Here is a 21,728-nt window from a genome sequence, read left to right as displayed (position 1 = left end):
GACTCGCAGTATCACTCCATCTGCGTGTATTTGCTGTCACCGACTCTGGAGTTTCGGTATCTCGGGGTCTTACCGGATGTGCATTGATTGCAGAGTAAAGCATGCTACTCGCAAGAGTCGCAGGAAGTCTATTCCCGGTATTCAATCCTATTTCTCGGAACTCATCCGCTCGATCTACGCCGACTCCAATTCCACCACCACTGATTCCGACAGTTGCGACACTACTAGAGTGACACTACTATTCTCCCACTATCAGTACTAGTCGCCGCCTGAATCACCTATTCACTTTCTCTGCGATTGTATCTTCGGAAGGATTTATAGATTCTGTCATGCCTGCAGATACTATTTCCGCTGTCGTCAAAATCAGGAAGCGATAATGATTGAATTCATCTGCTACTGACTGCGGGGGATACCCACCTATTTATAATAGCCCTCCTTTTGCCACACAGACACTAAGAAATTCAGATGATCAGACTAATATTGTAATGTATAGTCCGTCGAGTTCTAACACGGATAGCTCGTTGGCTGCTTGACCTATCCAGCGGTGATCACAGTATGCTTTAGCTTCTGCAGGATGAATGCGGCCAATTCGAAAAGGCTCATGTGCTCTGAATGTGAATGTGCCGTTGACCGCTGTTCAGAAAGTGAAGGGACTGCTTCAGGCTGTCAACCCATACCTTTCTGCACTCCGCTACGCTTTGCAGCAGGTTCGCAGTGAAGCAATACCGTTGGCCATCGAGCTCAAGGACTTTTCTGCCAGTGGCGAAAAATCTGTAATATCGAAATGTAACATATTCTGACTCCTGAGACCAAACCCTAACTCCGATGGCTTAACCATGCTGAACTTTGTCTGTCTCTACGCTGAGTCTTGCTCACGCCCGCGTAATAATCTGGGGTAGCGCGCCTCATCACCTCTCTCGACCACAGCTTCAAGAAAAGCTGCCAAGACAGGGCTCATCCCCTTCTTCTCCGCCTCGGTCGCCCAATCTACCATGCTCAAGCTCTTGAAAGGATCACCAAATCGAGCCTCCATGTAAGTCTGGAACTCGTGTACCGGCACCACATTGTCTTCGGTGTGGTGAATTATTCTAGTTGCACCGTAGGACACCCCAAAGTTGTCCTCTGTGAATGACTTGAGAATCGCTTCCGCTGTTGTCGGCAATTTGCACATGTCAAGGAAACCGGAAAATGTTGCTAAAGATGGCACAGCCTTGAGGATAGCCGAATACTTATGGATCATGTTGACAGCATCCATTTCGTCAGCGTCTTCGGACATGAGATAACCTGCGCGATGAATCGATACAGGTAAATCAGTAGCAGCTGAGCAATTTTCGAGAAAGGTCTCGCTGGCCCATTTAGTTGAGGTGAATCCTTCTCTGCCAAGAGCTGCAGGAGGATAGTGAGATGAAATGGGCCGCTCAGGATATGAGTTTCCACCACTGAAAAGAATGACGCGAGGGCTGGAAATGTAGTGAAATGGCACTTTTCTAGCCAAGGCCAGGTTGGTCAGGAACTTTGTTGACTCCACATTCTGGATGCGAATGGAGTCATAGTTGTTCAAGCAAGAGCCATCAGCTCCAGCGTGAATGATAATATCAACATCTCTCTTGAAGGCCTGTTGCGTTTCATCTGAAAGACCGAGATGAAGCTCTCCCAGACTTCCGACGTGAAGCATAAGTTTATCGCTTTCTGGCAGTGTATTCGCCTGTTCCTGAGCAAGTGCCACACAGTGGATTTTGCCAACCGAATCGTCGTCAAGCAGCATCTTCAAGAGCCACGCTCCCAACCCCTTGGCTGCACCTACGAGCATGACGGTCTTGTTGGTCTTCGGGACGACGTGAGGGGAAGCCGTTCCAACTCCATCAATTGCCGCATCGATGTCAAAACGAGTTTGTTCATCCCAGAATTCCCAATCAATGCCGTCGTTCCGAGACTCTTTGGCACCTCGGATCATGGCTGCCATTGAGCGGAGAGTACTTGCTTCAAACAGCTGCAGCAGAGATACGGAGATCAGCCACTTCTTCTGAATTATCTTTCGCAAATTGACCAGGAGCAGTGAGTTCCCTCCAAGCCGGAAGAAATCTGAATTAGGATGAATTCCGGTTGACCGAACAATGGTGTCGGGAAGCACTTTTTCCCAAACTAGACCTAGGTCTCGCTCGAGTGGCGTGACCATTTCTTGGCCATCTGCTTCGTCTTGAATAGGGATAGTTATCTTGTTCAGTGCGGCCCGGTCCAACTTTCCGTTGTGGTTGATGGGAAGTTGTTCAAGTGGGATGATGATGGAAGGTCGCATGTAATCCGGGAGTGGAAGACTAGCTGGAAGTGATCTGAGATACTCATCGGCATCCTTGATCTGAGACCCAGATGCGATGACGGCAAACGCAACTAACGTCTTGTCTTCTCCGCGCACGGTGACAACGGCTTCCGCGAGCTTTCCGTTGGCAGCCTTGAGAATATTGGACGCGATATCCTCAAGCTCGATGCGAATGCCTCTGATCTTGACTTGGCTATCACCACTGGTGCGGCCGAGGATAACAAGCGAGCCGTCAGCCTTCAAATATCCTGAGTCGCCAGTGCGGTACATCGTCTTCCAGCCTTGGCCCTGATCCTCAACTGTGGCAAAGGGATCTGGGATGAAAGAATGGGAGGTAAGTTCGGGCCGGTGAAGATATCCTTGACTGACACCTGCGCCGCCGATACAGACTTCTCCAGCGCAGCCATCAGGCACCAGGTTCATCATCTCATCGACAACGTAGATTGAAACATTGTCTATGGCAGAACCAACGGGCACAACCTCCAGGCCGTGTTCCAGATACTTGACGCGTTCAAAGGTGGCGAAGATACATGTTTCGGTTGGTCCGTATACGTTGAAGACATTCGCATCCGGTGGCATCGCCTGCTTGAACTGGGCCGCCAGCTGAGGCGTGAAAATTTCACCCCCGACGATCACGGTTCGGAATTTTTCGCAGTCTTTGAGTGTGCCTGGGGCATGCTGGAAGATGTGCTTAAACTCGACAGGTGTTCCAGCCATGATAGTCACCCCTTCTTCTTTGATGAGGTTGACGATGGCTGATGGGTCTCTGCGTTGATCCTTCGAAGCCATCACGACAGTGCCGGTGTTCAAAAGTGCAATGAAGATTTCGAAGGGGCAGAGGTCAAAGTTAACACCCGTTTGTTGAAGGATTACTTCCTGCTTTGGTCGTACATTGAGACTGCGTGAAGACGCCTCAATCAGGTTGGTGTAGTTTTCGTGCCTTAGAATTGCCCCCTTGGGCACTCCGGTAGTTCCACTGGTGTAGAAAAGTACGGCCGGAGTCTTGAGACTAGATGAATTGAAAGATCCAGATTCACCCCCTTGGCTCAGGATTGAAGAAGTTTCCAAGTTCAGAACTCCGGAAGACGACTCGCTCAGCCACTGAGCTAGTTTGGACGTCTCTTGATGATGGAGAATAGCCTGTGGGTTGCAGTCACCCACGATCGAAGCCAGCCTCTCTTGGTGGTTTGTCGGATCGAGGGAGACTACAATAGCCCCAACTTTTAAGACGGCTAGGTATGCGAACACATAGTCGGCCGAGGGCTCGTATAACAAGCAACAGAAAGGCTCGGTACCTCTGGGAACCCCTTTGGCTCGAAGAACGGCCGCAACGCTGTCGATTCTCCGCATCATCTCTTGATAAGTGTAGACCTTTGCTCCGTCTTTGATGGCGATGAGGTCTGGATGGTTCTCGGCAATCTGGTCAATCTGACGAGAAAGTGTGCCTGTAAACCCATCGGTATGGCGACATCCTCTCCCTTTCAGTCCCTTCCCGCTCAACTTGCCGAACTTGTTCGAGACGGGCAACTGGTACATGGTAAGCTCGGCGACTTCGGACTGTGGAGCCTCGCACGCAGACTCCAGCAAGCGACGGTAACAGTCCAAAATAGTTTGCGCAGCTTCCTTGGAGTAAAGCGCTTCTTGGACAGCAAAGTGGAGGAGACAAGTTCCGTCTGGAGTATCGGTGATGTTGAGTCCCAGGTCATACGGGTTGCCTGAACTTTGTGATTGGACGTACTTCAACTCAGCGTCACCGATCGAGTTGAGACCCAGAATTCCTAGTCGGTAGTTGATGATAACTTGGAAAATAGGGCTATGTCGTGCTGTGCGGGTAACTTGTAGTTCATCGAGCAATGCATCCAGGGGAATTGTGGAGTTAGTGAGAGAAGCGAGAATCTTGGAAGATGACATCTTGCAAAGGGCTTCAAAACTGTCACTTTCCGCGACGTTGACTCTGACGGGAACAATATTGATAAAACATCCTGCTGTTTGGGAGAACTCAGTGCCTGACCTACCCGTATCTACGGTACCGATGCAGAAGTCATTAGTCTGCGAGAGTCGGGACACCATCGACGCCAGCACAGCAAAGTGGAAGTGGAATGGCGTCACATGGAGTTGACTGCTAACTTGCTTGACGCGAGATACCAGTTTCTTGGGCAACACCATATCAACAATGGTGGTGACGTACTTGTTCGTTGCCTTCCGGATCTTTGTATGTGACATGGGGAAGAGAGGGAGTTCATCAGGAAGACCTGCGAGCTCATCCTTCCAGAATTGGATCTCCTTAGCAAAGCTACCATGTTCAACCATGGATCTCTGCTTGACTGAAAAGTCAACATATTGCGGAATAGTGGGCAGCGGCTTTCCTTCGTAAGCACGGGCGAGATCCTTGAGAAGAAGGATCCAAGTGACGCCATCGATGGCGATATGGTGACTGGAGAGAATGAGAGTGTGTCGGCCGGGCGAGTGTCGAAGGACAGTCAATCCTAAACAGACACCTTCTTCGAGTTTCCACTTCCGTGCCTTCATGTCTCCATACTCCTGTGCTAAGGTTTTATCCGTTGCGCTGTCCACGAACTTGAAAGGACAAGCTGACGTAGCTGTGACAGCTTGCATCGGCAAACCAGTAGCTGGATCCGCGTAGAAGTAGGTCCGTAGAATCTCGTGGTGCCAGGTGAGCTGGCGGAACGCGTTCTCCAGACGGTCAACATCCAGGATTCCGTGAAGTTCGTACATGGAGGTCTCGTTGTAGGTTGTCGGATCTTCCAGGAATCCTTGTAGAAACCACAGTCGGGCTTGTGCGAAGGACATTTGCGCTCTTCTGTGCACGACCTGTTGAATTTTGCGCTCCCCAAAGTAATCGTCCCTCTGCCCATCTCTGCTTTCAGTGCCAACGGACGTCATCGGAGTTGGTGACGATGCAGTGGGTGTGCCTGGCGTTGTTCTATTGTCCGGTCTGATAGGTGTCGACGCCCCATCGGTCCCGGCGGCTGGGATGCTAAGCTGGGTTGTCTTCGCCTCAGGCTGGGAGTCAGCCTTTGGAATTTCTGTTGTGACTGGGCCGCTGCTTTTGTTGTCCAACATGGGGGCTGAAGCCGCTCGACAGATTGAGTCCCCAGAAGCACCGCTCAGAACCTGCAGAACAGAGACCTGAGTACCGACAACCTTACGGAACCAAGTCTGAACCTCCATAGCAAGGAGTGAGTCCAAGCCAAGACTGACGAGAGGAAGGTCCATCTTGGCACTTCCAGGAGGAAGTTGCAGAAGACTTTCCAGTCTCTGAGCAAAAGCCTCCCGCACCTTTGTGAAGATAGTCTCCTCATCGGTGGCAGACTCTAACACAGCTCGGAGATCTTCAATGACTGATGGACCAATGCTTTCGGTCGCTAAGTCCCGCTTGTCTCTCACATAGAACCCGAACCGAGGCTCATTGGCCCAGAAAGGTCGCTCAGCTTCGTTGTTGCTAATTGCCAAACCAGCGATGAGCTCGCTGTGAGAGGCAGAGCCGGGGCGGCCCGCGAGTATACCCTCCGCGAACATAATGTGGACTTCAGATTCGCAGAGAGCAAGAACGCACATGCTGCGCAACTTCTTGGCGACAATGGGATCTTGACGGGTAACATAGCCAGTGTCCGAGATCATACCGACGTCAATAACTGATCCAGCTAGTCCTCTGCGTCTTCGATCGGCGGCAAGTCCAGCCATGAACGTGTTCGCCATGTGGTAGTTGGATTGGCCGGGTGTTCCAATGACGCTGCCGGTTGATGAGAGCATAATGAAGAAGTCAAGATCTTGGCCTGCGAAAGCACGGTCGAGATTGATACTACCGTCGATCTTGGGTTGGAGGGCAGTTTCCATGGATTCAACGTCCATCTGCATGAAGAGTTTGTCAGACAACACCATCGAACCGTTGCAGACACCGGAAATTGGGGGCATTGTCTTGAAGATCTCGTCGATAGCCTCCCTGATGCGAACAGGATTCGTCACATCCATAGCAATGACCCGAATTTTGGCCCCCAGCTTTGACATGGAGTGGATCCAAGTCTGGCTGACTTTAGGATTTCTGCTGGCCAGCACAACGTATTGGACTCCGTGTTTGATCATCCACGAACAGATGGAGATTCCAACGTCACCAGTGAGACCGACCATGAAGTAGGTCTTATCGGATTTGAAGAGTTGCTCGGGCTTGACAGGTTGCAGATCTGCTCGAATTGGGATGCTCTGAGCTTGCCTCCAGTCGACAACACTTGCAGGGGCATTTGCGCCGACTTCAATTGCTTCGCCGATCGGGACGACCTTGGCTATCTCGCCTGGATTCAGAGAGCCAGCCAATTCGACCGTGGATATATAAGCTTCTTCTAGCAGCTGGGTGGCTCGCGTGTCTGACCGAGTAGTCGGGCAATCCCAGAAACGCCCACTAGAAGGCTTGTGCACCAAGATAAAAGAGGACACCTTGGAAAGAATTTCAGAACCATCAACATCACTGATTGAGTCTCCGAAGATGAATGCTGCAGTCTTGCGAGGCACAACCGCCTTGAGCATGCGCTTCGGTGCACGCAGTGGAATGAAGCCATCGGAGGTTGGGTCGGTCGAAGTGGCGAATATCTCGATGCCGTTCTTCTTTGCCTCAACTTCAATAACAGCTCTCATCGAGCTGTCTACATCATGTAGCCAGATGGTGTGATCGCGCGGCACTGATCGTACCCAAGCCTGGGCAGCTAGAACAACGGACATGAGAGCAATGACGCTGATGTCGATGGCTGCTGGGAAAATTCGGTCCGTTGAAATTTGCAGGGTTGAGGAATTGGTCGCGGATAAGACAACGACGGGTTCGAGGTTTTGTTGACGTGTGCCAACACAAAGATACTGAGGACCTTGGAAGGGTAGCAGATTGATGGGTGTCAAGCAGGAGAATGTGTTGTTAATCGTATCCAGCCCGGCTCTTTCTGAAATGATCTTTGATCTAGCTTTCACTTCGACCACGGTCCCAGTAGGATTGACCTCGATGATGTGAGTGTCTGATGTAACATCCTTGACAATCTCTCTCCTAGCCGAGTTTGTACGCTCGTTGGGGTCTTCGTATTCCTGAATGCGAGGAATGAAGAGTTGGCTGTTCTTGAGAGAGATTTCGGTTTCCAAAGACCAAAGCCTTCCATCAGCACTCGCGTTGTGAACGGCCATCAGCGTCAGTTGAAGGAAACGCTGAAGGATAATATTGGCATCAAGCTTGGTGGTTCCGTCGATGTCCATGACTTGGAGAAAGCTTCCTAGAGCGGGCATTTCTGCGCGCAATCCTCGGCACAACCCAATCAACATGTTCGAATAAGGGTTCGATGTAGACGCATTCTTTGTGAGAATTAACACCCCTCGAGCCTTCTCAATGATGCCCTTGAAGCCACTAAGAACAGATTCATCGACCCCATTCTTGAAAGTGGGCTGATCTAATTCTGAGAGACACAGAACCAGAGATTGTACTGGTAAATCAGAAGATTTGATGCTTCGAACGTCTGGGAAGTAAACGACATCGTTGCCGAAGGACGACAAACGGTTTCGCACAGAGCGAACAATCTTCGACGTGGTAACCGTGGAACCACCGATGACAGTGAACGGAATGAAGCCGGGTAGCATGTGCGTGTTGTCAAGGGGTTCTCGAAGGGCATTGATGTGAGGATCAGCAGCTTGGCTGACGAAGGAGGTAAAGGTATGAAGTTCATCCTCTTTCTGATCGTGGCTGAACAAGTCGACACCGGTGAACCCAACACCGCGTAGTTTCTCGTCCCAAGTCTCGATAGTAGCAACCGGTCCAAAACGTCGACAGTTATCGCGAGCAAGCCACCAACCCTCAAGGCCACCCATGATCACCTGAATCCTGAGATGGTCTGAAGTAGGCTCAGTGACCACTAGGAAGCCTCCCGGCTTAAGCAGACCTCTTACCCGACGAAGCACAGCTCCGATGTCATCTGACACATGCAAAACATTCGCTGCGATAATGACGTCGTATGATGGAGTGTCGAACCCCTGCTCTTCAAACGATTGCCCAATGTCCAGCTTCTTGAAAGTCATCTTATGCACGTGCGCTGCAAATCTGTTCTGAGCCTCGGGAAAGAAAGCAAGCGACACATCGGTGAAGGTGTAAGAACCGAAGTGATCACCAATAGTGTCAAAAACAGCTGCCGTGGAAGCACCAGTCCCGGCTCCAATTTCGAGGATATTTGCCTTGGGGTAACGATGTGATATGGCGCTCAGATAAGCTGAGATCTGGCGTTGGGCGTTGCGAAGACCTAGACCTTCGCGGTAAAAGTGGCTGAGTTTATCGTCGGCAAAAAGGACTTGGACCATCTGTTTCTCGTTTCGAAAGACGCTGCCAGCTTCGTCTCCCACAAGTCGAAGTAACTCGAAGTCAACTTGGTGCTGGTTTCTTTCCAGGATAGCATTGATCGTCTCTCTTGTGTCATTTGCCCAGTCACGATAGGATCCCTTTTCGACCGTGTTCGCCAGAGTTGTAAGTTGTTCGAACATCATCTTCTCATGCGGTTTTAAGTTCTCAAGTCCGACCGCGCTCGCCTCTGCCAATAGCTTGCGGCAAAAGAACAAAGCGACGCGCTCAGATTCTTCAACAGCGACATCTTGAGGAGGGTTGAAGTCGACCTCGAACTCATCACCTTCGAGTAGGTCGGCTTCCCATTTGGTCTCGGCGAACAGAGTACGATCGTTGGATGCGTCTGGTCTTCCGAGAGCTGCCAATGCCATCCCTTCGAGTTGGAGAAACGGTAAGTTAAAGTTATCATGGGTCGAGTAAATGCTGACGTCGCCACTGATCTTGGTTGCCGATATCTCAGTAGAAAAAGCGTCGATGAGGACTTCGATCTGACCACTTGCAGATGGGATAAGGCGCTGTCTCGGGTTGACGGTGATCTTTTCGAAGCTTTGAGGGAGGTACGCAGTCCAGAGTCTTTCGGCTGTTGGGGCGTTGAAAGCCGCAAATACCTAGATCTTGTCAGTGAACCATGTGAAAGATGTCATATGTATTAATGGTCAGGATAGAAACTTACCGGCTGCAATGCAACATCGATCAGTGCTGGGTGGTAGAGATTCCCGTATTCAATCTCATCAGCGAACCAGGACGCTGTTGCCGTGGCAATGCCATCAACTCGGCGCATCGAGTTGAGCCTCTTGAACAGATCTTCATACTCTAGCCGAGTCTCTTTCACAGAGCTGTAGAACCGTTCAATATCCACAGGTGGCACTGTTGCAGCCAGCGGGTCCACACGAGGAGGGAGAAGGTCATCATCGAAGCTACCCAATGACACAGAGATTGTTCCGAAGCACGTCCTTTCCACCTTGCCCCCATTTGCGTCAGAAGACATGTAAGTCGAGAATTCGGCTGTGATGTTTGCGTCATCTTTGTGCGTCACTTTCGCAGATGTCAACATCTCGACCGGTCTTGGCCCTTCCTCCACCTTGAGTGGTCGCTCGAGAGCGAGGTTCTTGATGTCAACCAGCGACATTGGCTTGTCACTGCTGAGAAACTGTGCAACTTCGAGCATCATCGCAACATACCCAGCTGAGGGGAACAGAACCTCTCCCTGAAACGAATGTCCCCGTAACCATGGTAGCTCCTTCAGATTCAAGAAGTTACGCCAACGTGGTTCCCAATCTGAGTCATCGAGACATCGGTGGCCGAGCAAAATGCTTTCATTCCCCCTTGAGCGTAGCCGATGATTGCGGGAGAGCCTCGATTCACGCCATATAGGCTTGCCGTGATCCCAAAAGTAAGTGGGAAGGTCATCAACTACCTTCGGCGTGGGAATCTTATCCTGCCAACAGCGCTGGTACCCGTCGAAGTCGAGGACAGTAGCCCCGAAGTTAGACCACAAGAAGCCCTGCAGCTGTATCATGCTTACAACACAATCTTCCCCCCGATTCATGCTGCCACAGTACGGAAGCTGTTTGCCCAAGTGTGGTCGCACAGTCTGGTTGACTGGTCCTTTGAGTGCTGGATGTGGTCCAACCTCAATGGCGACATCGAATGGTCCGCCATTGGTCAGCGCCGTCGTAATTGCATCTGTAAAAAGAACAGGTTTTACCATGTTCGCAATCCAGTATGGCCCACTAATTTCGTCGAGGTTTTGATCCCAGTATCGATCCGCGTTACCATCCACACTCGAGACCCAGATGCATTTGCTCGTTCTCTGGGGTTTTATGCCGCACTTTCGCATGGCTTGAAGGTAAGCCTCGGAACAAGCATCCATACTCGGGGAATGATACGCCTTGTCAGTCTTCAGGACTCGGGCAAAGATCTTCCGGTTGTCAAAAGCTTCCTTAGCCTCCTGAATGGCGTCAACTTCGCCGGAGAGAGTGACGCTGGAAGGTGAGTTCTTGGCTGCGAGCCAAACTCTGCCTTTGAAAGGTCTTTCACGACAGAATTCTTGAGCCGCTTCACCGCTGATTCCGACTGCCATCATGGAGCCCTTCCCAGCCAGCTTGGCGTAGAGGCCTCGGTAGAAGGCGATGCGAATCGCATCAGCCAACGAGAGTATACCGGCCGCGTAAAGTGCAGCGATTTCGCCGGATGAGTGACCGACCACAGCGCTGAACTTGATTCCACTGGTCTGCAGCATCCGAACCAAGCCAATCTCAACTGCCGTAGTTGCGGGCTGTGCGATTTCAGCTTCGGAGATACGACTTTGGGAAGCCTCGGCAACCAATTCTTCTTTTAGTAACCATGATGGCGCATCTGGAAGCTTTGACAAGCATTCGTCGCACTCCTCAATGGTTTTTCTGAAGACTGGACTGTGTATCAGCAAATCTTTGCCCATGCCGGGCCACTGGGCACCTTGTCCGGTGAAAACACCCAAGACGCCAAAGCCCTCGGAAGGTGATGTTAGAGTTGAGACTGTTGTTCCCAAGGAAGGCAGCCCACCGGCAGAGTCTACAACTGCCTTCTCAAGGCTCGCCAGAAGACTTGGGCGTGACGTAGCATGGAATGATTTCCTGAGACCGAGTTCACTTCGTCGTTGCCACAACGTCCATGCTACGTCGTCGAGACTGACATGCGGATTATTGTGTAGGTAGGTGGTAAGCTGCCAAATGTTTTCGAAAAGAGAGGTTTGTGTGTGCGCGCTCACAACGATCGGCGTAGCGAAAATTTGATCAGAACAGTTCCTGGATGTTAGTAGCTTGGATTCTGACTTCGGCTCGTGAGATTCCAAAATTATGTGTGCGTTCGTCCCTCCAAATCCGAAACTGTTCACACTTGCGCGTTTTGGCTGTCCACTTTCTCTGGCCGGCCAAGGAGTAGCCTCTGTGGGAACTTTGAGAACGCGCCTGTAGGGCTGGATCTTCGGGTTAAGGGACGTGAGGTGCAGGTTTGGAGGGATCGTGTCGTGCTTCATTGCGAGAAGAACTTTGATGACACCCGCCAGACCGGCACAACCTTCCAAGTGTCCGACGACTGTCTTGATTGACCCCACATAAAGGGAGCTTGATTCTGTGTCTGCGGCATTTCTCGTTGAAAAGAAACTTTCAAAAATGCCTCTGGCTTCTGTGGGATCACCAGCTTGGGTTCCCGTTCCGTGACTATGAACATGTTAGTTAAGAGACAAGATCAGACGAAACAGCGAGCCATTGCTTACGCTTCGAAGTATTGACATCTATCCTGCGTCTTCGACGGATCTAGCCCTGCAGCTCGGTACGTTTCCCTCGTTAATTTGGCCTGTGCCATGGCGCTAGGCATCGTGATTCCCGGCGTTCGACCGTCAGAGTTGACACCAGAGTTACGAATAATGGCTTGAATGGGATCATTGTCCCTCAAAGCCTTGCTAAGGGGCTTGAGCAAAAGTGCCGCCACGCCCTCTCCTCGAGCATAACCGTCTGCCATGGCATCCCACATCTGGCACTTTCCCGTCGGCGAGAGCATTCGCAGTTTTGACTCGCTGATGTACATATCTGGCCCAAAGATAAGATTGGTTCCGGCGACGATTGCAGTCTCCGCTGTGCCGCTGCGAAGATCCTGGACTGCAAGATGCATCGCGACAAGCGATGATGAACAGGCTGTATCCAGGCAAATGGATGACCCGGAAAGGTCGAAGAAGTAGGAAATTCGGTTAGCTAAAATCGCACGCGATGTGCCAGATGCAGTATAGTGAGACAAATCTTCGGTGTCACGATACTGGATAGTCTCATAATCGCCCGTCATCACGCCGACGAACACCGAGCACCGCGAGCCTTGGAGTTTTTCCATCGGTGTACCAGCGGATTCCGTGGCCTCGTATACTGTCTCTAGGAGGAGCCTTTGCTGCGGGTCCATGGCTTCTGCTTCCAGAGGACTGACATTGAAGAACGTTGTGTCGAAGAGCCGAGGGTCCTCCTCGAGGAAGTAAGATTTCGTGACGTTCGAACTGCCATGATGCTCACCGTTGGTATTGTAGAACTTTTGAAGATTTAGACGATCTTGGTCAGGCTCCCTGGATAGATCTCGTCTGCTGTTGAGTACCTCCCAGAGCTTGGCTGGAGTGTTGGCGCCTCCTGGGAAACGATGCGCCAGCCCAATTATTGCAATGGGCTCCATGATTCTGCAGAATCCGTGCGCTTACATACCCAACGTTCGCTGATACTCTGCGCTTACATATTTCGTGCGAACAAGATCACTATTGTGTATTCCCGAAGGGCCTGCGAAAGTCGGAATTATCATACAAGTTCACTAAACCTAAATGCGAAGCTTTCGTATGGACAGCAACAACATCAGCATAGGAGGACTCACATCTTTGGGAGCTGAAGGTCTCGGAATCCGCTCACCAGGGCTAATTAATCTGGCTATTCATCGCCCGCTACTACAACAAACTTCACTGACAAGGGATCCAGTCGGACCATACGCGGTCTGGCAAGACTATCTGTGCGTGTGTAAGACCGCCTGAATTACGCGAAACTCTATACTAGAGCACGTTTCCTCCCTTTCCGTACTGACCCTACCATCTAAACTGATTGGTCCCAGCAGGATGGGTGGGTTTTGCCTCAAAGTATAATTGAAGACCGGTCTCGCGACTCAGTATTGTGCGTCCGTGTCGTTCCTTCAGAGTGTATGGAGTCCACAGGGGGAAACCTTAGAGAATGGGGACTTGGTCAGGTTGTTAGCCGAGAAACAGAGCGGTAAGAATTTGGCCATTTGAATATTGCACCCCCTTTGCAATAATAATCGACCGCTCCTCTCAAAATGGCATAACTTTATCGTGAAGACTTCAGAAACAACTTTTCTCCCTTTAACTACCATCACGTAGTCTATACGGGTTATACCTCTGAGACTAGGCGACGCCTACCGGCACCGTCGCCCTTCGGCCTCAGCTGGCTTCCTCTGAAATGAAATTTAGAAAGGACTGGCTAGGGCGAAGAGACGAGCATAAGCGAGAGGCCGGTAGGCCGTGCTCAAGTTTTCAAAGGTCCAACACGTATACACTATGGATTTGAAAGTTGGTAAAATGTATTGAATTTGTTAGTGGTGACTTCGAAGTGGGGGCCTGCGCTATTCCTTTTAGAACAGCAGCGGTCGATTATTCTTGCAAGTGGGTGCAGAGTTCAAGGGGCCGGTAAGAATTAGCCCACGAGTCGGTGACGGCCAAGTCGTCTCATAGTTACAAGGGCCTCTTCTTAACTCACCGTCGGACCTATTCTCTGGTGTTCAACGAAGGACTTCATGTCAGTGTTCAGGTCTCAGCACTGACTCATGGCTGTTCTGGCCGGACTGTGGAGACGCTGGCGATTCGGCTCGCATGACCCTTCCGACGGAATTGTTTCCCATGATTGAAAGACAGGGTTGCCAACTCATGCGAGTTTGTCTTCATCTGGATTAATACTGCAATAATGCATCCAGCTCACCACGAAGACTTGGACCCAGCAGCCACTACGAACCATGATACACCCGTCGAAATCAAGGAACGCGATAGTCGTTCAAGAACCAGGAACAGCCAAGGTAGTCTCGGTCTCGATACCAGCATTATCGCCCACGAATGTTCTTGTCAAGACAGCATGTGTTGGCTTAAATCCATCAGACGCAAAAATGATCCAGGCCGGTATGCCTCAAGGCTCAATGGCCGGCCTTGACTTTGCTGGAATCGTCATGTCAAAAGGCACAAACATTTCTTCAGACATACGGCCAGGAGATCGAGTATGCGGGGTGGCGTTCGGATATAATAACAACAATAATACTACGGGTGCTTTCGCCGAGTACGTCGTGGCTGAAGAGCATCTCCTCTTCCGCATACCCGACAATGTCTCCTTTGAGGAGGCTGCGACGTTCCCTTGCGGTCTTCTCACAGGCGGCATGGTGCTTCACAACACCATGAAACTCAAAAGCGCGCCTTCGGAAACGGCACGACATGCCTTGATATACGGCGGCAGCACGGCGTCCGGCCTCTTCATGATCCAATTACTGAGAAAGTGAGAACCTCGGAAGTTCGTTCTTCGAAAAGTGCTGACATGATCAGTTGCGGTTTTATACCAGTAGTCACCTGCTCACCGCATAACTTCAATCTCGTCAAAACAACAGGAGCCGAAGCAGCCTTCGACTATAATTCACCAACATGCGCATCCGACATTCGCGAGTTCACTAGGAACCAGTTGGCATATGCAGCAGACTGCATCACCACAGCAGACTCGATGAAGGTTTGCTACGAATCTCTCGGGGCCGAAGGAGGCCGCTACGTCGCGCTCGACAGCTTCCCAATAGCAAGCCACTCGCGGCGGGCGGTCCGGCCGTCATGGGTCTTCGCGATGAGCGCTTTTGGATCCGCGGTTGATTGGGTTGCCCCGTACAAATGCGATCCTTCCCCGGCTGACCGCGACTTTGCGGCTGCGTGGACCAGGGAGGTTGCCGGGCTTGTTAGGGATGGAGCCGTCAAGCCGCTTCGGTACCGTGTCATTGGCGAAACGCTTGAAGATGTTGACAAAGGCCTTGAAGAGTTGAGAAGCGGTCGAGTCTCAGGCATGAAGCTAGTGTGTCTTATCGACAAGTCCATGGCCAAGAAATAGACGACAGGGGTTACGCGCCCGGAAGAGGACTTGTATGCAACATGCAGGGTCAGAACTCTAATGCACCATTTGTCAGGCAGAGCAATCTCGCATTCGATCTCCGATTTACACGTGCGCCAGCTCGGGTCTAAAGCCTCTTTAGCCTTTTTGATCGCAAGATAACCTGCGCCCAATGTTGCCCAATTTTCGCGCAATTGTCTCTTGAATCCGAGCTGTCGGATAAGACATTACCCTAACTTCGCAAGCACATGCAGCAGCGCGCGATGGGCAGATTGTGTCGACTGTGGGGGCCTACGGATGTCTGACTCTCCCGCTGCCCGTCTCTGGCAACTAAGCGAGGGCCCTGTAAACTTTGTAAATGTGTCCGGGCTTCGGTTTTATTTAAATTGAGGTGGGATCGAGGCGGGGTTAAGTGGTGAAGAGTCAGTCGTACATAGCACAAGAGGGCTCGAGGAGAGCTGCGGCCAAGGTGGAGATCTGCCTGATACTGTCTTCATGAAGTTAGGATCAATCAATCAAGCAAACAGACACCAGCATCGTGGACACCACACACTCACCTTACGGTTCCCAGACTCTCATCACGGCACCACGCACCGTAGCACAAGTAGTCAGAATGAGGCCTATTTCATCATCAATCAAATACTTTACGAATTCTCCTCAGATGATACTGTCTGTATTGGCTGTTAGCATTGTTTTCCTCTCTTTGAGACTCTTGAAAAGGAAATCTCACCTTTCAAGGATTCCCGCAGTGGGAAATGCTACGAGTAAAGAGGCAAGAAGGAAAGAGTTTCTCTCCGGTAAGGCCAGGGATCTCTACGTCGAAGGCTACAAGAAGGTGCGTGATCCACTAAAATATATCGTTTCGCCTGGACTAAATCCCTCTTCAGTTCAAAGACAGCGCTTTTCGCATCATTACTGCTAGACGTAAGGTTTTCAAGCCGCATCGAGTCGTGATCAATAAGTTAATCAACTCCGCAGAGTCAGAGTGTGTTGCCGTATCGCCAGCATTCTTGAAGCATTTGAAGAAACTACCTGAAGATGTTCTCAGCTTCAATGAGGCAGTAGAAGAGGTAAAAGAGGAAAACCCCTAGCTAGCACTTCTGATGCTAATTAAATTTCACTAAAGGCTCTCCAAACAAAGTACACTAACATCACAAGCAATGTTCCAACAATACCACACACGCTCAAGACCTCGCTTAACCCAGCTTTGTGTAAGTTCTCCCGAGACCGAGACAACTCAAGTTCTTTCCTAATTACGCCAGCTCGCCTGAACCCGATCATCCTAGGTGAGATTACGGATGCGATTCGAACGGAATTTCCTCAGTCTGCGAATTGGTCGGAAGTTAGGATCAGTAGCAAATTGGTTCGCATAGTCGCCAAAACATCGGGCCGAATCTTCGTTGGGCCCGATCTCTGTAGAGACGAAGTTTATCTCGATGCCGCCGTCAATTACACTCTTGACATGACAGCTGCTATCCAAGCTGTGGGGTTCATCTCGCCTTGGCTACGACCATTTTTGGCCTTGCGAGCGCCACAGGTCAAGAAATTGCACCATCGCTTCCAGCAAGCAGACGATTTCCTTCGGCCGGTGGTAACAGCTCGCCGTCAGGCTGCACACAATGATCTGGATGAGAAGAAAAAACCAGACGATATGTTGCAATGGCTGATGGACTCTCAGGATAAGTTTGGTCAACAGAGTGACCGCGCGATCTCCAAATATCAGTTGAGCTTGACCTTTGCTGCGATTCATACGACAACGGCAGCACTGACTAACGCGTGAGTCTCGTCCGATGTCTGTTGGGACATCAATCCTTCGTTTTGAGTTTCTGTTTGGGTACTTATTCGTCGGTTTGAAGTTTCTACAACCTTGTGGCAATACCAAATTTGGTATCGACCCTGCGGGAAGAAGTCGAAGAGATTCTTGCCAGCACACACGGCATGATCACCGCTACCGCAGTACAAAGAATGGTGAAGTTGGACAGCTTTTTGAAGGAAATTATGAGATACTACCCTCAAAGTGCCAGTAAGACATATTTTCTACTGTATAAGCTTCTGGACTAAGAGGCCTTTGTAGCTGCATTTCAACGTAAGGTTATGAAGCCAGTCACTCTACCGAACGGACAAGTCGTTCCTGCGGGTGTCATTCTCGAAGTTCCATCTCATGCGATCAACTATGATGAGACTATACACACAAATCCCGAGACTTTCGACGCATTTAGGTTTTACAAAATTCGAATGGAGAAGGAGGCCGCATTGAGAGGCAAGATGTCTTCTGAGGAGGCATTTACGGAGGCGGCAACAAGCAACCAATTCGCTAGTGTTGGCGACACAAGTCTGGCGTTCGGATATGGAAGGAATGCTTGCCCGGGAAGGTTCTTTGCGGCGAACGAGATGAAGATGATTCTCGCGACCACTCTGTTGAAGTACGACTTGAAGATGCCTGATGGTTGCCCCGAGAGATACAAGAACCTCAGCTTCGGATCACAGGTATGCACCTCACTCTGTTTCCCTGAAGATTAGCTTACAAGATTGTCGTAGTCGGTTCCCGATCCTGCCAAGAGCATCATGATGAAGTTGCGAAAATAGACTCGTATAGACATTCCTCAGAACTAGACTCATGTGTACCTGAGGGCTGAAAGTTATTTCCGAATCGGCCGTAGAAGATCGAAGACGTGCCCAATTATTTAGATCTAAGTAACTCGGTACTCAACTCCCACAGTCGTCTCTCTTTTCCCTTGTCGAAAGCTTGTGGCGCATAGCCAGGTCCCGTCCTGCCTTCTGTGCATGTCTCTGCTGGCACGCCTTCTTGAACATCGGCTAGATAAATCCCACCCCGATGTTGCCATTCCCTGCCAACAGCAGCCCATATCGTCGTGGCCGCTCCTTGCTCGGCAGTCTTCACCAGCTTCGCGACTTGAGGAGGTCCAAACAGCTTTCTCATGAACTCATCGCCGACGTGGCGGCTTAGGCCAGAGGCGACTGCTCCAGGGTGAACAGAGGTAGCGTGTAGGTGCTGAGAGCCGTAACGTCGTTCAACTTCGTTGGCCATCCAAATATTGGCTGTTTTCGAGGCGCCATATGCATTGTGTGCGTCGTAGGTCGTCTTCTCAAGATTCAAGTCGTTGAGGTCTACGGTACTGGCGAGATGAGAGCGGGAAGAGACCATGACGAGCCTTGAAGGATACTCTGGTGTTGCTGAGTTGAGAATGGTGTCTCTGAGAGCCTCGAAGAGAGCAAAATGACCCAGATGGTTGGCCCCGAAGTGCATTTCGAACCCGTCTGTTGTTAGAGCTTTTGGATGCATTCCAAGGCCTTTTGCTGATTCAGTCCTGCTATCATCATGAGCATGGGAGGACTTACCGGCGTTGCAGACAAGGCAATTCAGCCTGTCACTCATTTGCAGGAACTTTGACGCTGCATCCCGAACGCTGGTCAGCGAGTCCAAGTGCATTTCAACGAACACGACCTTGCCCGGCTTTCCGTCATGCATTATTCTCTCCACAACTTCACGCCCTTTTTCCGTGTCGCGGCCAGTGATGAAAACATCTGCACCAGTAACATGCAGGGCCCTCGCAGTCTCGTACCCAATTCCACTCGTGCATCCCGTCACTAAGAACGCTTTTCCCTGGAGTTTACCATCGAGCTCTTGGTCTCGAATGACTTTCAATGCCGTGGGTCGAGCGTCGCCGGGTCCATTTGGATCCTCGTGGTCCTTGTTGTATGGGGCGATCGGGGTAGTGACCATGGTCTGGGCCGAGCTTGGAAATGGAGCAACTGTAGCAAAACAATGTTTGCAGACGACTAGCTACATGAGTAGCTGCCTCTCCAGCTCCCCGCTGACATGCTGCCAAATAAGTACTGGCTACAGTATCAAACCCCCGCCCTCTCTGGTGGATACCCTGGATAGAACTGATAATGGGAGGTAGAGCGCACGGACGGACCACCTGCAGCTATAGTTTCGGGGACTTTGGACCTGGAACAACCCAACCTTCACCAGGGTGTGTGGTTGTCCATAATGACGGACTAATCTATCCCTGGCCTGCCGTCCCTCGAATTTGGAATGCCCTGACTATGGGTCCGAATGTTCTTATGCAGCAAATTCTTACCCGTTGCATGGGTTGGTATGAGACGAACAAAGAGGCGGGTAAGATAACAACGCCGCACCTCTTTATTATCCCTAAGGTATGTAAGAAGTAAAATCAGTGGGCTTTTAAGCTCGAGGATATTTGGAGAGACTGAAATATCAGTCCAGGGCACCATTCCTTTGAACGTGCTCCTTGCATATGAGAAGTTTGAAGTGATTGATGCCTTATAAAGGAATGGTACTATCAGGTAAGTAACTAAACATCTGCTATTTTCAATTGCAATGAATATCAAATAATTTCCGTCCTTCTTTTTTTCAGCTCTAGACAAGACACTCAACAACTTCTTCGCCTCTTATGGGTCTCCACCTTGTCTGGGGAAGCACAGGGGAAGAGATGACATGCTGGCTGAGGACTCCGTTGTGAGTTGGCTGGACGTGTGAGGCTGAACTTAGATAATCGCCCGTCCGAATACTTTGCTAGGCGCCCTAAAGCGTTGCCTTAAATTTAAAGAGCGTGGTGACAGTATTCACTGGGGAATCTTCGCCGCTCACCGGAGAATACGCGGGGGTTAGGGCAAGTGCTTCCTGTGGTAATATACATAAGAAGCCCCCTGGAGACTTGACCTGTCCTTATGGCTGCCTAGACTTTTGTACATGTCAGCATCCCTTGCTTGATAGAGATCTTCGTGTCGGAATGGCAAGTATGGCAGATACGAATCTGGACTCGTTTATATCCCTGGATAAAAAGTACCTGAAGTAATAATGTTTCGCCCAAAGACCGGAGATAAGAGGATAAATGCTGATTGAGCCAATTGTATAGACCTGGGGCTCCTCGTCTAACCTGGAACTTCGAAGCCAGTCAGCGACTTTCGCTCATCATGCCCTACCCGATCATGAGCACCATACGTCGTGCTACGGACGATGACAGGGAGGCCAGAAGCTGCACATTTTACTGGTCCAATTATACAAATGCATTCTCTGATAAGGGCTTGATACTCGTCCACCACAAGGAGGATGGCAGCTTCGAAAGAGTTCGGGTGGATCACACCACTGGCCTCAAAGCATTACCGGAGGTCGACAGCCTGGTCATTTCTGGGCGGTATCAACCCCATCTGCACGAACTCGCTCCCGGCGAGGAGACGAAAACAAGCAGACTAGGCTTTCCTGAGCGATATTACCGCGTCCTCGAGTTGGGCGAGACGTACTCGCTGATCTTCCCTGGTGCAGAGGTTGGCATGTGGGCGTGGGGTAGCATTCAAGACAATTTAGGACTCGAGATGAAGGCTGGAAAGCTGCTTCCGTCCGGAGACAGGTCACGACCGCATACAAAGAAGGGCGAGGGACAGCCTCCGCTAGTGATACCTGGAGCAGCGATCGTTACCTTTACGACCGTGATGGAGGAGCCAGCATGGCCAGAGCGAGCAAGCAGAGAAGCCAAAGTAGGGTTCTCAATGGCTAACCTGGAAGAACAAAGGTGGCGGCTGAAAATCCAGCAGGCAGAAGCCCGCCGTAGGGGGCTCTCGCCAGCTCCGCTGGCGGCGTCTGATCGAGTGTGAGTGTTCTGACATGTGTTTTTCGCCAATTTGCACTTAAGAGTCTGACTTGACGGTAGCCCTTGTGCGCCAATTTTTTCCGTATCACTCCAGTGCCCATCGATTCTCGAAGGTCGCGGAGACTTCGACGTCGAGGTCACGTTCAAATATGAAGGCGTACTGGGAGAAGATGGCCAACATACATCAAGAGCACAACCTGTGACGTTTCACTGGCTGTCACTATTATATATGCAACAAGGACCACGCGCAGGGTTTCGACTCTACCGTCGCCGCCGAGACGAATTCGTTAGCGATGACAGCGATAAGGGCAGCTACTGGGACCAGTGCGAACTCGATGGGAATGCCGGCTGCTTCATGATCGTCGACGAGCCAGACATTGCAGTGTGTGTCGGAGAGCACAAGCATTTTACAAGCTTGCAGCCTGGAGAAACCTGGACGACTAGCGAGACTCTTTCCGGAAGTGACACAGATTTGCCCCGAGACACGACCCCAGGTGATGTCTTTCGCTACACGTTCAAGGGGTCTGTAGTTGATTGGTGGGATTGGGGCACCATGGAGGATCACGCAGAGACGGTGGTCAAGCTGCCGTGTTTTGAAGCTGGCAATGTTACCATGCCCTCTGACAACGGAGGGCGACCAAAATTGGTGGTCACTGGCGCGGAACCGGTCGAATTCACGATCATTGAGTAGCATCACTTTGCCGCACCTAAGCTCTTCATCTCAATTCGAACTATATCTGCGTAAGCTGCCT

The 21,728-nt window shown here is 50.8% G+C and overlaps 5 protein-coding genes across 5 annotated transcripts; 3 read left to right on the top strand and 2 right to left on the bottom strand.

Moving 5' to 3' along the window:
* Positions 1 to 856: 856 nt before the first annotated feature.
* On the bottom strand, positions 857 to 12,887 carry J7T55_015074 (hybrid polyketide nonribosomal peptide synthetase; the record flags this gene model as incomplete). Its single annotated transcript, XM_053133332.1, has 3 exons — positions 857 to 9,304; positions 9,370 to 11,896; positions 11,953 to 12,887. 3 exons carry the CDS (start codon positions 12,885 to 12,887, stop codon positions 857 to 859), a joined length of 11,910 nt encoding a protein of 3,969 aa, XP_052988803.1.
* A 1,335-nt stretch (positions 12,888 to 14,222) lies between these two features.
* On the top strand, positions 14,223 to 15,340 carry J7T55_015073 (Trans-enoyl reductase lepG; the record flags this gene model as incomplete). The annotated part of the gene is made up of 2 exons (XM_053133331.1): positions 14,223 to 14,749; positions 14,797 to 15,340. 2 exons carry the CDS (start codon positions 14,223 to 14,225, stop codon positions 15,338 to 15,340), a joined length of 1,071 nt encoding a protein of 356 aa, XP_052988802.1.
* Positions 15,341 to 15,953: 613 nt separating this feature from the next.
* On the top strand, positions 15,954 to 17,926 carry J7T55_015072 (Cytochrome P450 monooxygenase ATR2; the record flags this gene model as incomplete). The annotated part of the gene is made up of 7 exons (XM_053133330.1): positions 15,954 to 16,009; positions 16,079 to 16,175; positions 16,467 to 16,551; positions 16,603 to 17,116; positions 17,197 to 17,363; positions 17,466 to 17,827; positions 17,879 to 17,926. The coding sequence occupies 7 exons, from the start codon at positions 15,954 to 15,956 to the stop codon at positions 17,924 to 17,926; spliced, it is 1,329 nt and encodes a 442-aa protein (XP_052988801.1).
* A 94-nt stretch (positions 17,927 to 18,020) lies between these two features.
* J7T55_015071 (uncharacterized protein) lies at positions 18,021 to 19,085 on the bottom strand (the record flags this gene model as incomplete). Its single annotated transcript, XM_053133329.1, has 2 exons — positions 18,021 to 18,619; positions 18,701 to 19,085. 2 exons carry the CDS (start codon positions 19,083 to 19,085, stop codon positions 18,021 to 18,023), a joined length of 984 nt encoding a protein of 327 aa, XP_052988800.1.
* A 1,217-nt stretch (positions 19,086 to 20,302) lies between these two features.
* On the top strand, positions 20,303 to 21,667 carry J7T55_015070 (uncharacterized protein; the record flags this gene model as incomplete). The annotated part of the gene is made up of 2 exons (XM_053133328.1): positions 20,303 to 20,976; positions 21,037 to 21,667. The coding sequence occupies 2 exons, from the start codon at positions 20,303 to 20,305 to the stop codon at positions 21,665 to 21,667; spliced, it is 1,305 nt and encodes a 434-aa protein (XP_052988799.1).
* Between the last annotated feature and the right edge of the window lie 61 nt (positions 21,668 to 21,728).

The sequence above is a fragment of the Diaporthe amygdali genome, assembly GCF_026229845.1.
Source record: "Diaporthe amygdali strain CAA958 chromosome Unknown NODE_36_length_484128_cov_64_979186, whole genome shotgun sequence".
In the NCBI taxonomy this organism is placed as follows: domain Eukaryota; kingdom Fungi; phylum Ascomycota; class Sordariomycetes; order Diaporthales; family Diaporthaceae; genus Diaporthe; species Diaporthe amygdali.
Note: the sequence above shows the minus strand (reverse complement) of the source record. Positions and strands in the feature narration are given on the sequence as shown.